This window comes from Fulmarus glacialis, unplaced genomic scaffold (assembly GCF_000690835.1).
Source record: "Fulmarus glacialis isolate BGI_N327 unplaced genomic scaffold, ASM69083v1 scaffold43450, whole genome shotgun sequence".
Classification (NCBI taxonomy): Eukaryota; Metazoa; Chordata; class Aves; order Procellariiformes; family Procellariidae; genus Fulmarus; species Fulmarus glacialis.
In genome coordinates this window covers 1-17,628 of record NW_009187903.1, presented here as the reverse complement: position 1 = coordinate 17,628, position 17,628 = coordinate 1, and the positions used below count along the sequence as shown (strand labels likewise).

General features: G+C 40.2%; 1 protein-coding gene across 1 annotated transcript in view; it reads right to left on the bottom strand.

The window, feature by feature from the left end:
* Positions 1–16,060, bottom strand: part of LOC104075997 (low-density lipoprotein receptor-related protein 3-like) — a gene marked incomplete at its 5' end in the record, with an annotated part of 21,873 nt that extends 5,813 nt beyond the window's left edge. Inside the window, 3 exons of the mRNA XM_009576692.1 lie at positions 6,823–6,961; positions 12,675–12,722; positions 15,963–16,060. Of these exons, the coding sequence (XP_009574987.1) occupies positions 6,823–6,961; positions 12,675–12,722; positions 15,963–16,060 (285 nt within the window). The remainder of the gene's footprint in view (positions 1–6,822; positions 6,962–12,674; positions 12,723–15,962) is intronic.
* Between the last annotated feature and the right edge of the window lie 1,568 nt (positions 16,061–17,628).

Genomic DNA, 17,628 nt, shown 5'->3' with positions numbered 1-17,628 from the left:
AAGACCAGCAACTACATAAACTAGCCAATTCATTTAAACAGGGGACCCAGCCTACACACACCTGTAGGTTCTGCCAAACATATCGGCTTAATAACTCTCAAAAAAAAAAATTATCAGCAAGAGAATGAGAAGCAAGAGAGCACTGAAAGTGTTAAGTTAAAAAGAAAATTAAGAGATGTCCAACAACATATGTGCAGACAAGGACAATCCACCCAGGAATATGTCCTTCCTCTTTTCTAACTTTTTTTCTCCCACCATGCTCTATGTGTCTTCCCAGCTGGGAAGAAATATTCCCACAGCACCTAATTCTTTGCTATAAGCAATCTCATCAAGCTTCTGAAACCAGCATATTTTGGAAGGAAGTTTTAGACAACTGTGCAGTCAGAACGAAAAGATTTAAGTATTCAGCCATGCAAAGGTAAACTAAAGAGTATCTGTCCCAGGTGTTCTGCAAAAAACTTTTTAGTGACCAAGGAAGTGTATGAACAGGCACTACAGAATGAAAAGGCATTATACAAAGCATCAGTGAAACTATAGGCACCCATGTCAAGTCCGTTGCAAGAGTGCGAGACAGCATCACTGAGCTACCACATTGGTTTTGCTCTCTGTAACTCATTTTGGCACCAGACATCAACAGGGGTTTCTATCATCTATTTGGAGGATTGTTTGTAGGGTTTTCTTGTCATAAAGGTTTTTTGGATAAGTATTAGAAATACCTATCTGCCCAACAACAAAAATTTTTAAACGGGAATTTTTCTTCACTAAATCAAGAAATGGAAACTCAGAATTGGGAAGGGGTGGGGAGGAATGACTAGAAAACTTCTGCTTGTGCAATACAAACAAGATCATTTACTAAATCTTTTGATCTCTTACTTCTATAGTTATTTGAGATGTACCAGGACCAACCTTAAAGAGCTAAACAATTTGTTCTCCTATCCTACCCAGTTCCCAGCACTCTAGCCAAGTCCCACAGCCATTCATTTTCCCCACTCTGCTGAAAAGAGCTACTTTTGTCTATGAGGTAAATAATTCACCTATAGTGTTGTTACACAACACAGACTGCATACTCCCAGGGGAGAATTTGCCTATATAATGAGCTGTCTGCACCTTACATTAAAATGTATTTCTTTCAAAAAAAAAAAAAAAGAGGGTATTCAAAAAAGGGCCATATGGAATATACACAAGAATAAACTCTTCTTAAAAAACAATAAGCATCTTAATCACAGGTGCCTAGGAGTTTCAAACTCCATTGAATAAACACAGTTTCTCTGAAAATATATAATAGATACCATAGCAGTTATAAAATTTCTTCTTCTAAGGGAAAAAGAAAAGTCAAAGCAATTATGTTCTACCTCATGCAAACTAATCAATAGACCTATTTTGAACAAATTTTGCGTTGACTAAGACATTGTCACTCCACTCCAGCATCCTTTTAAATTACACTGTCTCCACTAGAAGCAAATTTTCCCCCATTAAAACTGACGGTGATTTTACTCAAGACCAAAAGCATGATATATTTGAACGAGCCATCAACAAACCTCACCACAAAAAACACTCCTTTGTAATGAAATACGAAACAACATGAATACATACGTGTGCTCGTATAGGTATACGAAAGTGGTTTTCGCTTTATAACGCATTAGCAACAACAAGGTTCTGTGTCAGAAGTTTCTGCCACACTGATCTGACATTAAATAGCCCACTGATTTATTTTACCTAAGAGTCCTGAATAGTGCATTCAGCCTCTGCTACTTCATTTCTTTCATCATCTGTAATTAGATCTAGCACTGCTGTTGTTACAGTCTTCTGAAGAATAATTTAATCCTGCTACCCACAAAATAGAGCGCCAGGACATTTACTTATTCAGTTGAACTTTCTCAAACTGGCATGCAATTTTTTCTGCCAAAAGGATTAGCGCTACGGTTGAATGATTGAGGGTATACAGTGGAAATAAGGGAAAAAGTCTTGTGCTCCTACTGCTTGTAGGACTGTACAAACATCTTACAGTCTTCGGAAAAGTACTGAATGAAGTCTGTAATTACGGTTCTCGAGGAAGGTCTCAGGCCAAAACCCACATCATTTTCTGGATTAAAACAAGAAACAGAATCAAGTCATACTGAAACAGAGAGTACTAATGGACAATGTCATCCATACCTCACGCAGCACCAGTCTACTGTGGCATTTTTAAACACCTTGGGCAGGGAAGCACAAGGTTTGGGAGGAAAAGCAAGAGAAGGTAGAGAGGCTGCTGGTCCGTTAAGCCACTCATCCACTTTGGATGTGTCTGAAAGAGCGGGATGCGGACCCAGAGGTCCACCCTACCATGCAAGCTGCAGTGCACAGCGGCACTAAACTCCAACCTTTGCACCCCTCAAATACAGCCTTCCCCACCGCACCGCAGCTGCTCCTTGGGATGCAAACATCCCCCTTCACCCACAAGCTTCACTTCTAGGGCAACACTACTATGCTCTGGCACCTCAGTGCTCGACAACAAAGGGAAGGAGAACCCGGCTTTCCTCCAGGCTTTTTTCCTCTCCACAACAAGAGCACACAACCCCAGTTCAGAGGGCAGGGAGAGAAGGAGCACTCAAGCACAATACTGCAGGAGTCAAATGTTGGTATTTCGAGTACTTAGAAGTGCAATATTAACAAAGTACAACATCCACCATTAAAACACAGAGCATCCTTTAAAATGCTTTGGCCCTTAGGCTGTTCTCACTGTTACCTGTGGATCTCCAACACAATACAGGAATAGAGAAAGAGACTGGTGTAAAAGATCAAAATTATCAGACTAAATTTTGCAGGTTTTCTTTCTTCTGAAAGATGCTTTTCAAAAGCAATAACTCCAGTTATCCTGCTTTTGGAACATCTCTTCCACAGCTAATTCCTTTAAAAAAACCTAATTGTATACAAAAGCACAAGAGTTTAGTAGTCTATTAAACACTGGAAGCATTCAAACTCTGAGGATCAGAACAACTCAGTGTGAACTAACAAATCTGTTTTTACAGAATTCTGCAGAAATAGGTAAAATCATCTCATTTTTCTTTCAGTGGTATGATACTGAAAAAAGATTACCTCCAACACTAAGCAGGACTCCAGGAGCTTACAGAAAGTTACAGGATCAGCCATGTATCAGATCTTGCCTGTAAAATTACTCAAGTGAAGCAACAGTAGCCAACAATGATATTTTCCTATTAACTGTCAAGTATTTTTGTGTTGCTGGAAAGAACTTCATTAAACCAGCTTATCATAAATACTCACTTACATTCTGAAAATATGAAAAAAATGTGCTACCTGCAAAACTAATGCTTAGCAGAGCTAAGCTTTTTGCCTCTGCACTGAAAGGAGCAGTAGCAGCTAGGAAAAAAAAAAGTACTTCTATAAATAATGTAGGGAATTCCCTACAACCCTCTTAGTAATTTAAGCACGAGCAACTACAGATTAAAGCAAAAAAAAAAAAAAAAAAAGCATTCTTAATAACTGGAAAAGGACAAACATGGGATGCTCAGGAAAACAAACAAAAAGGGGGTAAACTGTTGGAGGCCCAGCAGAATGAAATCTGAATGAAAGTAATTAGTAAATAAATAAAAAAATAAATGTCCGATTTGGCCCTCTAAACTCATTAAAACATGGGAGAATAAATATTATGGGTAGATCAGTAGAGCACAGTCCCAAAATGAAACAGAGCAGCCAATTAAGCAAGAAAAATTACTTCTATTTGCCAACCTCTCACAGCAAGTGCAGACTGTGAACAACTGATGACTTAATTGGCTCATTAAAAACTCTGCTTAACCACTGAAGCACAAGGACCTGGAAGTCAGGAAAGCTCTATTCTACTCCCAGCTCCCAAGCACCAGCTAACTGTGTAACCTTAGGCAAGAGACACAGGGGCTGTATTTTCAAAAGCTGAGCACATGCAACTGAATGAAATAAACGGCTATTATGAGTTTTTTTCCAATTAATGTCAAGTTCTGAAACACTGTGAGTTTGGTAAATAGTCTATGAAGCAGTCCCTTTAATTCCTCATACAATTACAGACCAGCAAGCCTTTACATGAACAGGCTTCAGTTTTACCCAGAAATTGAAACTCAGAAGGTATCTGAAAATTTCCTTTTTCAAAGCCAATGATGTGAATCACTGAAGTGAAAGCCAATGAAGGTGATCCCCCCCCCGCCTCAATTAATAAGAGACAGCTTGAGTGGATCGCTAAGTAGATCATTTTTCAATACTCTTATCTTGAATTCTGAACAGTCCTATAAATTCCTATAATAAAACGCAATTCATTTATACCCTGCCCACATCAGGTTAATTACAACCATCAGGTAACAGCAACTGCTAAACAAAAATGATTTTGATCTTTTTCTCAGATATGAGGAAACATACACATAAAAAGCCTGTAAAGGATGGTACAAAGGCAGTTACTGCATAGGACATCTTTATCTGATCTTACAGGATTTTTATGTAGTCCTCTGTGGAAACAAGCATAAAAATATAGAAAAGGGGAGGAAAAACAACAACTAACAGACTGATTACCTGAATCTAAAGTGACACAACATAGTCCTGGAAAACAGTAGCTATACGCTTGTTCCCAGGTCTCAACAGCACCATTCCATCAGACACACAAAGTTGAAAGAAAATACTGAAATGTGCATAATTAACAGAGAGGTATAAGCACAAAGAACGTATATTTCCTGTTCTTGTGAAGTCTCCCCCAAGGATTTCTAAAAAGTAAACTATAAAGCAAAACAATAAGCATGGAAATGTGAGGATATGAAGAAAATCAATACACACTCATGAAAGGTAGATATTAAGACAAAGCTTCTAAAGCACATGCCCACAGAGGCCAGCATCTTACATCCACATGTAGATCTGGGCACTGTTCTATTGAAAGCTGCTGAATAATAGGTTTATAAAAAATGACTACCGACTGCAAATGTTTTAGAAATCAAAACTACTTTCAATTGCAATTTTATCCCTTAATGACTCCTGCTGCATCTCAAATCTGATGCTTATATAACATTGCTGTCTTACAGTCAATGAGAATTCAAGATCAAAGGAAATGCATTCAGCGTAGCATAACGCAAAGGAGGTGGGTTTTTTTTAAAACCTTTCAAAATCCAGATGTTATCACAAAAACTGTGTTTGATTTTCCTAGGAAAATTTAAAAAGCTACTCTTTTATGCCCTTAGGACAAGAAGCATACCCAACTGTTGAGAGGAAAAAATGTTTGTATTTGAACCCTCTTTCCCAGTTTGCCCAGATCATGCTAGCTTAGGCAAGTCAGCTGCTTCTTTTACATCCTTGGCATTATGAGGGCTACAACCTTCTAAACAAATCCTCCGATGCTGTAACATTTTGCATTTCATACACTGGAGTGAGTCATTCCAAGTATATTTATAGTCAGAAATGTAACACCACAACACTACTCCCTAGGATGTAAACACATAGCTCCCATTGTTTGCATGTGCATAGGAGGGCAGGATATGGCAGTGATAGAAAACAAACCCATTAAGAAGAAATCTTTCAAATCATATTGCTATGCACACATCTAAATTGTATACACACATTATTAATCAGTTTCCTCATCTTACTTTCCTTTGGTTCTTTAGCCTCTGTTACATTCGCACTTGCAGAAGGGAATCCTAATTCTAATTGGGAGCTCCAAGACATTTTCATAGCATAAATTGCAGTACGATTCTCCAGAGCTAAGTCCCTTGTGTCATATGTTGCTTCCTCAGAGGTTCCAACAATCTCTGCTTTGAAACAAATTCCCCAAGTCCAATATAATTTAATGGGGTTTAAAAGCGTGTTTCTATTTATGGATTTCAAATGCTGGCAGGTATCTACTTCCTTACTTTTGATGAGTAGTTCCTATTTTGAACTACGGATGGTGGAGCCCTCCTATTATTCCATCTGTGGCAGATTTGTTTTTAATTGCTGAGCATCTGCAGTTGAAGAGGTTTGCAGTCCTTTTAAGCAGCTGAGCAAAGAATGAGCAGATGGTGTCAAATACAACAGTACTAAAAACCAAACCAAAACCCCTTTCCTAGGTTTGTCTTTTTTTTTTTCCTTTTTTCAAATAAGAAATTCTTGGTTTGAGAAGGATACTACAATCAGCCCAGAGAAATTAAGCACACGCGCAGTATGCTGATATAATAGCCTAAACATTCTTAACAAACCACTTGTAATATATTCTAGTCTTTTCTGAATAGTATTTTTACAAAACGAGCAGAAATTGTGCCACAAATGCTAACTATTATTTAATTCTGTTGGAAATAAATATTAAGCAGAAAAGCATGTGTCTTTCGGCTAACAACTAACAATAAGCAATTATTATCTTCAGCTGTCAATTAAACATAGCACCATTTCAAGACATTACAGAAAAGCCATTTTTGCTCTACGAATTTTAAGTATCCCACTGAGGCTGTTCCAGGTCTTACAGCCTTCACCTATTCCTATTTATAAGCAATGAAGAGAAGGGGGACTATTTAATGTAAGTAAATATATCACTGTTTCCCACCTCCTCATCTATCAGAGATGGATGAAATCTCACACAGGTATTGTGAAGATAAATATACTAGAAGACTACAAGTGACTTGCATATATAATCATGGAAGTAGCCTACAGAAACAAGACACAGTAGAACATTTCTGAAATGAGAGAGGTGCCCAACCTGCAATCATGCTCCAGTGTAATCACCTTCCACTTCCTTCGACCATTCAGTAGCTCTGACAGCCTCATACTGGTGTATCAGATAAGAACTCGCTATTTGTTTCATTTCAGCAAAGCAATTCTTCATCTCCACGGAATATCAAACCATACCTAATTGTTATCATGTCTCCGCGATCTCCTTGAATGTACCAGCTGCAGTTTACAGCTGGAGGATAGTTCAATGGCCAAGAAGGACTATAGATGACTCCCCGTCTCTCTGTGTACTGTGCCGGTTCTCCACTGCAAGCATCTGTTAGTAAGGGGGGAAAAAATATTATTGTTAATGCTTTGCTTAATCAACAATTCACATTAACTGCAAGAGCTTTCATCAATTTCTGGCGATTGCAGACAAATGAGAGTCAACAGTTTTATCCTCTTACTGCTTTCTTCCCTGCCCCGGTTTTTAATTAAGACACCCACTCTAAGTGTAGGTAAGCATAACCTGCATTTCAATGCAGGATCAATCAATAACCGTGTATGAATCTACCAAAGGCTGCAATCAATATTACTGCATGGATCTGCCAGAAGGATGTAATACAAAAATCCTTCTTACCAGCTTCCCAAAGCCTGGGTACGTCACCCAGCAACTGGAGAAATCCATATTCAGTGTAAAGCATCTAGAAGCTCATTTTGTTGTAACATGTTCCTGGACATGTTTATTCTCCTAACCATACGACAGACCTGAAGAGTTTGTAATGGTTAAAAAAAATGCCCAAGAAAAAAGAAAAAAGTAAACTGGACGTTGAACATGACTAAGTACTCTAAATTTCTTCCGAACTCCCATAGATACGAGAAATTTTCCAGACAGTGAAAGGAGCAAACAGGGCTAAATAAAGCTCAATATTTTCACAGCACTTTCAGATCTTCCTATGGAAAACAGCAGGCCAATTAAGGCTACATCAAATACTTGTAATTTGTAATTAAGCAATTCAAAAATGAAAGTGAAATGTTCCAAGGACAAGTGGGAAAGCTGTTCTGATGGGAAAATGTACTCTCAGCAGACTACAAGAGGGGAAATTCTGTGTAATGCAATAGCTATTCTGAACATTCTCCAAAAATATTTTTAAAACTATTTTTAAAACAAATGACTATCTAGAGCATGACTTGTGGATTGCAGCTGAATATTCCAATTTTTGACAGAAGCTTACTTTCTCGTAGCTCAAAAAGGTGGCAAGGAAAAAAAAGGTTGCCTATACATCCAGTTTCCTCATATGCATACGCGTCCAAACATACTGCGTTATAAATCAGAGTTTTACAGTATTGCTTGAAATTCAGCCACATAAATGCATCATTTTCAATTCACAGTTGGGATCAGATTTAGCTGCACTGGAGGGATGGGGTGAAGAAGTGCCTGGCTGCAATCAAGTCAGGTGGCACAGCTGCCTGCAGAGCTCCTGGCTGGGGCCAGGCTGCAGTATCCCCCCACCAGTAAATCTGTGCCTGGTGCTATTCTGTTTGTTCACAGTAAGCACTTTTGAAGTGAGAGCCAGAGGAATATAAAAAGCATGAGGTGAGTAAGTTACCTGAGGCAAAACATATAAAAAGCCATTATTTTTACTCTCCAAGCAGGGCATTCCACTGAAACGTATGCATAGAATTGCTACTAGTTTAAAAGGCCACAAAAGCATACAGAATACATAAATACATGGAAACACTTATTTTCCAAACAAGTATTTTGCAGTAAAGCAGTTACAAAAAACAAGAACATTTTTGTTATCACATTTCTAAGCAGAGAAGCTCCATGCTAGATGCTGGCAAAATACTGAGATGTAGATGCAATTACAGAATTATAAAAGCAAATGTAAGATCCACAGGACTTTTGAACTCTAGTTCTCTGTTTGTTTAGGTCTATAAATGTTCTCCTCCATACACTCGTCACTGCATCAACGTATCACAGCAGCATAAGAGGATCTAGAGCTAGCAACCACATAAAAGGAGCTGGAAAGACTGCATTTCGTAACTGCCAGATTACTAAAACTTCTCAATGGGAAGGAAATAGAATGCACAAAGCAGAAACAGCAAATACACCAGACAGCACTATCCAGAGCTTCCAGCAACAGCTCTGCAAATATTTCTGTTCCCCTTGTACCAAATACTGTTCTGGATTAATGTCTCTTATTCACAGTATATGCATTAGAACACAGAACAGAATCACAATTACACAAAGCTTATTTTAGTTTCCATTCTGAGGAAGTCCCATTGACATGCTGGTGACTCCGCATGAGCACTTCCGCTCACGCATTCATCAGTGCGGTTAAGTAGACCTTTTATTCTCCCAAATAGTTGTTTCTCGGTTTTAGGAAGTATTTACAAAGATCCTGAGCAATAGTTATTTGAAGTATCCCAACTTTTTTTGAAGTATCACTAGCATTTTTTCTTTTGCAATAACGTATATTTTCCTAATTTGTAAGCAGTTGATCTGATGTAACGTGACAGTTCAGGTTCTCAGTGAGAAATGCTTTTTTTTCCATTAACACTGCACATCTGCTATGAACGTGGGATATGGAAAGAAGAACAGACAAAAGAAAAAGATTTTCCATTTTAACAGAAGAATTGTAGCTCTGAAATCTAAGGACATAAGCAAAGTAAGGGCTGCACTGACACTATATGCCATTTTGGGCAGTTCATCTGGCAATGGTCATTGTTGCTTTCCTATGGCTTTACTCCTCTGACACACAACAAGCATTTCAGACTTGCCCTACTCAAAATTAAAAGGACAACTGCTTTGCTTTACAAAGGCTCCCAATTTGAATGGACCACTAATCTGCATTCATATTGCCAGAACATAATTACACTAACCTAAACCTACTGGAGCACACTGGGGACACACACCCATCCACCCCCCAAAACTACTACTGTGTTTACCCAAACCTCACTTAATTGCCTTATGCTTCTGACGCCCTTCAGTTCCCATCAATGCTCATTACTATGGTATTTGCAATAAATCAACAGATCTCCTTCCTAACCAGTCGTCTGCCTCTTTACTCCTTGTGCACTGACTGCTGTGTGGCAGACAAGGTGAAGTATCTGAGCGCTGCTTTCAGCAGCTGTTCTTTCACCTACATACATTTTGAAAGAAAAACCTGCACTAAACAAAGCCTTCAATGCTGGCAACAAAACAGAAAAACCACACAAGGGCACACTTTCTTAACTGTTGGCGTTTCAGTGTCAATAAAGGGGCCCCACTTCCCTCCTCAGCTTCTGGCCGTGAAGTTCACAGAATCACATATGTGCATAAGTATTGTTAAATCGGGCTTCGGCATGACAGTGTGATTCCTTAAGGAAGATAAACAAAAGCCTTTTCAAATTGCCAAAACATCCAAAGGAAAGGGAAGTCTCTAAATAGAAAGCTACAGTCCTGGATTCTGAAGGCCTTATCATCAGCAACAACACACGAGAAGAGCAGTGACAACATTTTTTCAACAATTGTTCTATAACTCTTTTTCTGCAGCCTTTCTGCACAAACCCAGAAGAAAAGTGAAAACCCAATTTAGTAAAAGCCCCAAACAGCTTACATTTTCCACATTTAGGATTACTGAAGAAACGTAACAGAATACCAATTCCTGGATTGGCAAACCAACCCACCAAAAATCTTGCTGAGATGGTGCTTTTAAAAAAAGATAAATTCTCAAGACAGACAATAATGAATCTTTTATAGATTTAAAAAAAACTTTAAACAAATTCCAGAAGAGGTTTGAGTTCAGAGAGTTTCTGTCAAGCAGGTATAAATCTTCATGAGGCTCTTTCTGTAATATTCAAATGGATTTCTTCTACTGTAAACAGCAGTAGATTCCCCCTGCCAGTTAAATATGCCACAAATACTTGCAAAAAAGTTTCCAAAACTTTTGGAAATAGTACTACTCCTACTTTTGCAAAAGTGACTATAACAGAACAGACGTCGAGTTCCACCAGAGGAGAGCGCTGGGGGCACTAAGCTGTGCAGGAATAAATTTTCAGACGATCCCAGCAGAAAATAAATCCTGCAGTTTCGCACTCTTCTGCGATGCCCCGGGGTCTGCCCCAGTCCCAGGGGACACATCCCAACCATCTGCTCCGGGATAAAGGATGGTTTGCACCTGCCACAAGGAACCTTCTCTCAAAACCAAACACTTGGCAATATACACTTCCTCAGTAGCTATGTCAGGGTCAGCAGAAAACTCTCCCCAAGTTCTCCAAATGCTCCCTCAAGGAGGGCTTGCACACATTGCTTAATGCAGATCCCTTACGCCTGTGGACAAAAAAGGACTTAAGGCTCCCCTTCACTTTATCCAGTCTCCAGCAGGCTGCTTCTGCCCCCCGTATCAGAACCAGCAAAGGCACAGCCCAAGGGTTCAACTCGCTGATCGGACAAAATCTGAGCTCGTGCTCCGCTGGATCAAGAGGCTGAACTGGCTCACTGCGAGCCCGGGGAAAGGGGGATCGGGGGAGGACTGCTCCCTATCAGCAGCAGCAGCTTTTCTGGCTTAAAGTCACTTAAATACAGCAGAGATGGTGGCTCAACCTGTGTTCTCCAGAACTCATTATTTCTGCTATTACTTGCTTTCTGAAAAGAAACCGCACTATACCTTATCACAGAGATCAACTCTGTAATAAGCTGCTTTGTCAGGACGTGTTTAGGACAGCAAGCATTCCACCCAACTTTTATCAGGGCTCCTAAGGAACACCTCCTGCGAGACGATTCCTGCCAGGGTCATCTGCCTTACAACTGCACTATCCTAACCTGTTATCCTCCAACGCACAGGTAAAAGCAGCTACACATGGATCACACTATCGCGATGATCTTTTATGATCATTTTTCTCCCCCATTCCAGTCACACTGTCAGGAGACAAATTAACTCAAAACTATATCACGACAAGAAAACATGAAGGATTCAGTACTCCGAGGTTTTCAGCATACTTGAAAGAATAAAAGCCAAATGTTACAACTCTCTCCTTCTGTTTCTAGCAAAAGAACAGCATTAGAAAGCAGCAGAGCCAACTGGATGAAGCATCATATATTTCAGGCCGAGACAGTATCACCAGTCAAGGCCAGCCACTGTATAATTACTCAAGTTACACTTTGTAAACTCATATACCATACAGCCAACGGATGGCAAACTCCATCAAAAGCCAAAGACCATCCAGGCAGAACAGACTAGGACAGAGATGACACTCTGGATTTTTTTCCAATTAAAGAATGGAAATACTATGTTGTAAACAGCACATGTCCTACATGGTTCATCCACACTTCCCCTAAGCTAAATTTAAGGAAGTTACCTAATCATAAAATTACTACCTCTTCCTGATTTAAACCTTCTCTCAAAGCCCCATGTTGACTTGAACACTCAAGGTCCCGCATTAATCAACCCACAGCCTTTAAATTATTTTCATGTTTTCCCACTTCCTTTCCTCCTGTTTCCCTTATTTGGTTTTTCTGTTTTAATTTAAGTTGCAACCTCTTTGGGCATAAGTATGCCTACCAACATGACTGTGGATTGACAGGCAGAAGAGGGCCCTTATCACTAAGAGGACCCTGATTGCAATGTTCCCATAATGTCAGTAAGTCACAGTACTGCTATAGAGAAGGAAATAGCACTAAGTGCTGCAATTCTGGTTGAATTTCCACTTTGACATTCGTAAGACATTTTTAACATTCTTGTTTTAGCTCCCCCGGGAATGGGCCACTGTCCCTGGCTTGATATTCCCAGGCACATTTCCTAAATATAGAGTTTTCCCCTGAACATATCAGCACGTACTATGACCTTAGCTTCAAACTTACGATTTTTTCCTAGCACAGTGACACTGATGGAGTCTATAACCCCAGGAAGACTTAGAAGACCTAAACTTCCTAAAACGTCATTGTTACCCTCTCTCAAAGAAAGGTCATACTGTTTTGTTAAAAGATCTCTTCACGTGGGGAAGAAACAGTAACAACTCAAAGGAACAGTAAACATAAATAGGAAAAGTACATAAGTACATCTTACCTAATGAGGCAACAGCACTTTCTATTTTCCCAGTCAGGAAGAGATTCACTGTGTAAAGACAGAAAAATAATGTTGATACAGGTTCCAGTGGCACAGGGTGGCAGCCAGTAGTTAACCATTTCTAGGTGTTTGCTGGGGTGTCAGTATAAATGCACTGCGGTCTTCCAACAAGAACTTTGCTTATCTACACAGGCAAGTCACGTAATCAACTATTATCCTTCACTGTAGCTATAAGAAAAGTCAACACACAATGTTAGTTTAGTATCCATCAAATATGCTACCAAAAGAAACAACTGCCAATCTATCCGAGGTTGTCTTCTGCAGGATTTTTTCTAATTGGGGAAGACAGAAGAACAATTACACCAAAACATTCATCATCACAGCTTGTCACTTTACCCGCTTAAATGCTGAAAAATAACTAATGAGATTATTATCTTTAAATATGTCTCCTCTGCATAAACCAAAGTTTGTTCCTCTCAGGTAAATGTCACCTTGAAAATAAACTGCTAAAGCTAACATGATTACCTTGACTAATCACAGGCAATGACGTTTTCAAAAAGGTCCACTGGTAAAATCAAAACAGGAAGAGGCAGTGCTTGCCACACACATCTGACTTACAAATTAGTTTCCAAATACTCTTCACTTTCTCAGAAGTCTCCTCTCACAGTATATACCATTAGAGTGGTAAGAGTAGCTCTCGTAAGAGTAGCTATTGCCAAAAAAAATTTCTCCTGTGTTATTGCTGCTCCAGAGGTCCGCGTTAACATGTAGTTCCATATTAGTTTCCCCATACATTCTTTAAGGCACTGATCTAACAATTACATTTCACTAATATTGCACTACCTGCTCTCATTTTAGCAGTATTCTATAATCTACAAAGACAACCTATTAATAAAATGACAAATGTTTAAGAGAATTAGAAAGGTTTAAAAGGATACCAAAACTTAATTTACAATATCCCAGCCCATGCACTCACTATGGCTTTATTTTGCATGTGTTGAGTCCTAAATCTTTTTATAGTCGATCTGTTGGCAAGCATTTAGTAAAAAACATCATTAAAAAATGAACAATAGGAGAAGAGAGGAAGAGAAACTGTCCCTGTTCCCAACAGTCACTTGGGAAGCTGCTGACAATTAACACTATTTATGTCTCAGAGTGGCATGTACAAGTGCGGGCCCCCATTGTCTTCAACACCGTCCAAACACGTCGCAAAACGACGACCCCTGCCCTGACCACCTTCTGGTGTAACTTAAACCAGCACAAGAGGAAAAAAGCACCTACCACTAAAGGGGTAGAAATAGAAAAGCTAAAAACGATCCCTGAGCTTGCCAGTTCGAGCCCCATCACGGTTTCCAGTCAGTGGTGGATCTGAACTATCACCAAACTGCAGCACCCAGGTGCCTACAGCAGTCCTTCCCTGACTTAAGTCTGCATGTCCACAGTTTGGACTTTCTCCTTCCTGAAGCCAGAGCTCCAAGAGCTAAATGCAGACAGAGATTTTGGCAGGCGCATGGACTGCTACGAACCTCAGCCTGAGGCCGGGCCCTGCAAACCAGAGAGAACGGCTGCTCCTGGCACTACCCATCGCAGAGGACTTCAGGGGTACTACCACAAGGGCAAGGGCAGTGACTTCTCGCTCCTTCTAAGTGGTTGCAGGATTGAGCTTTTAGTAACGCACAAGGGAAGGAGGGCAACTAAATGGCAGTGTACGTATGCTGTGGCTTGTGAAGAAACAGGCCTGAGCTGCAAATTTGTGTTAATAAGCATTAACACAATCTTCAAAGGACCTTAACAGCACTGATTTTATTACATAATTAATGTACAGTAACATTTGTTATATGATAATAACAACGTGCCATGTAATTATTTCCTTTGTTTCACCGTGCTAGCTTGCTCGGATAGGTCAGTAAGCGCACCTAGGAGCAACACTACCACCCTGTACCAGGAAACAGCTCGGGGCTGTTAACTCTTACTCTGTGAAAGAGCAGCACGTCCCTTTGTGACAAACCTTGGACCACAGCAATAATGGTGACACAACATTTTCTCACACGGTATTAAAGCACCACTACTCCTGTAACCATAGTAATATAGTCATAAAGACTGAGAAGAAATTAACCAGTGATTAAGTCACAAATTTAATTTCATAAAAATTAAAATATTTTGTTCTGCTGCAAAGAAAGTACATGAATATACTCTGCATAACTATTATCACCACAACTGAAAGGAGTGTTTGAAGATGCATTGTATGGAAACGTCTAGGCCTGTACTACCATTCTACAATCTTTTTTCATGTTTCCTACCCGAATCTTCCCGATGGCCACAACAGAACACGAGCTCCCAAGCAGAGGTTCCCTCGCATGGCTGATGAGGGGCCCCTATGCCCTTAAATGGAAATAAGTAGCATGAAGACAAGGGGTGTGATAGAGTGGAATTAGCCAATTCAGAGCCACGTTACCTTCTTCTGAGGACTGTTAAATAGACAGCCATAGTTTGCTACCAGAAGGACAGAGTTATAGGCAGCTTTGCACACCAGGCCTGGCAGGTACCTAAGACAGACAACCCCCCAAAATGCTCTTTTACCTCTGCAAATGCAAAACATCTATAGGCTGCTGTTGCAAGTTCTTTGCTCTCATTTTCAAACTCTTTCACACTAAGAAGTCAGCAGTCAAGAACAGTTCTTTAAAATAAAGTCTAAGTTTCACATAAGGTACTTTCCCCAGCGACTGAATAAGCTTACAGTTTCCAGTATCTGTTTTCCGCACTCTCGGTCTCAAGACCGTCAAATCAAACCACAAGAGCGCTGTAAACCTGCATTTTCTGAAGCACTCAGCTCTCAAAAGTGTCAGAGGCCCGAAAGAAAGAACAGCCATTCCCTACTGGTTTTCTTGTCTCTTGTCAAAATAAAAACAGGTGAGAGACTAGGGGTATATTAGAAAGTTTTCTAGATGCTCTTTTTATTAACTGTTGGGCAGAGTTAAGGGAAAGCCAGGAAAAAAAGAAGCTGGCTTGAACTCCGTGTAGGAAACTTACTGTGCCATTCATTTGGATTGCTAAATAATTCTCAGGGTGAGGTTTTCAGCTGGGAAAGCGGTTATTTGGATCAAAAGGGAAATTTACATCTTGGCACCTCCGAACCAAATGACAGCTACCAGGCTTTTCCCACAGCCAGAAGGAGAGACATCAGCTTTGCTGTTTTAATTACTTCCTATTTGATAACTTTCTATGTCCTCCAGAATTTCTCAAGAATGAGAAACAAAATGGCCTCATGAAAGAACAGTTGCAACAAACCCAGTTTGAGTCTTTCGAGCAGCAGTTTACAGACGAAGTCATACACAGCAATGGTCAGTGGCAGTGCATTGATACAGACACCAAACACCACATACAGGCTACAGGAAAACAAAAAGTAAAAGAAAAGAATGGCAAGAAGCAAGAACCAAAAATAAGGACAAAAGGAAAGGACAGTAAAATAGAAAAATAGTTAAAGAAGCAGCAGCATTATATTCTTATGGGTTCACTGAAGCAGAATACCTTACAAGCTTCCCACCTCTCAAGTTTCTCAACTTTCACTACTGTCAGTTGTGCAAGGAATAGGAATAATACATTCCAGCTGAAAAGAAGAGCCAGTGAAATTCTAGAAGTCATAGAAAGCAGAAATCTACTAAACTTTCAAACTGGCATTACCCACAGCTAAATAAAAGAAGCATTCTCACTTGAACTCTGGAGTTTACATAACCTTTTACTATCTTATTAGTCATTTTAATAATAATCATGCTATTTCTGTTAAATAACAAAAGCTTTAACAAAGGTCTGACCGGGCCACAAAAAAAACCCCAAGAAATTCAGAGATATGGCGGAAACTTGTATCTTTCTCTAACTTTAAATAAACAACACAGCAGACGTTATCCTCATGCTATGCACATCTCTGACATCTCTTTAAGTCTCTGCAAATAAAGTTGTACTAGCTAGAACGGATGTTCAAACTGTTTTGTAGTTTAGATAGCTTTTTGCACTGCACTTCCGTTAATTAAAATAGATACATTTGAAGTAACCAGAGCAGGTTTTAAACTTCAACTTCCCACATTTTTCTAGGCAAGCACTCGTTAAAAAAACACTTTTACAAAAATAGAATGAGCAGTCTGGCCACACATACCCATTTCTGATCATTTATGTAACGAATACAAACTGTCATTTGGGATTATTAAAAATGAACTCTAATCCACTTTATTAGCAAATAGCTGTGGTTTTAGCACATTCTAGTTCAAGGAGCTGTAACAGTTTACCAAATAACTGTCAGGAGAGTTCAGTGCAGCCCCAGCACCGCTAAGCTGCGCGCAGTGCTTCTGACAACGCTGCTCTATCAGAATCTTTCAGCAGCACACAGGAACAGAGCAGTCAGCTCTAATAACTCCCAATTTTTACGTGCCCCTGCTAAATACGTGGGGCCTTTTGCTCGCTCGTTCTAATCACAGCCGTCAACGCTTCTCCCTAACAAAAAACATCTTCCCTGACAGAAAGGACTGACAGACTGGAAACCACTAATGCGCTTCATCACGTTGCCATAACTTAACACCTGCTGCGAAGCAGAGCGGAGAGCAATTGCTTCAAGCAGAAGGGAGGGAGGGGAGCAGAATATGGCATTTTTTTTGGAAGAAAAACGAGGGGGGAATGTTTCCCCCCCCTGCCACTCCGAGAAGTGACAGGCAGGCGAGAAACGCGACCGAGCGCCGGGCAGGCGAGGCGGCACCGCGGGCAGTTTCGTAACCGCCGGGGATCGCTGCCCGCACCGCGCCTCGCGGGAGTCTGGAGAGGGCACCGATAATGCCTAAACTTTTTTTTTTTTTTTAAGCGCTATGCAGGATTACGGTAGCGGTTTCAAAGCCAAGGGCAAAACGCTGGTTTCCGCAGGGACCGGGCAGAACTCCGCTGGGCCGGGGAGCGGCCGGGCACGGCGACC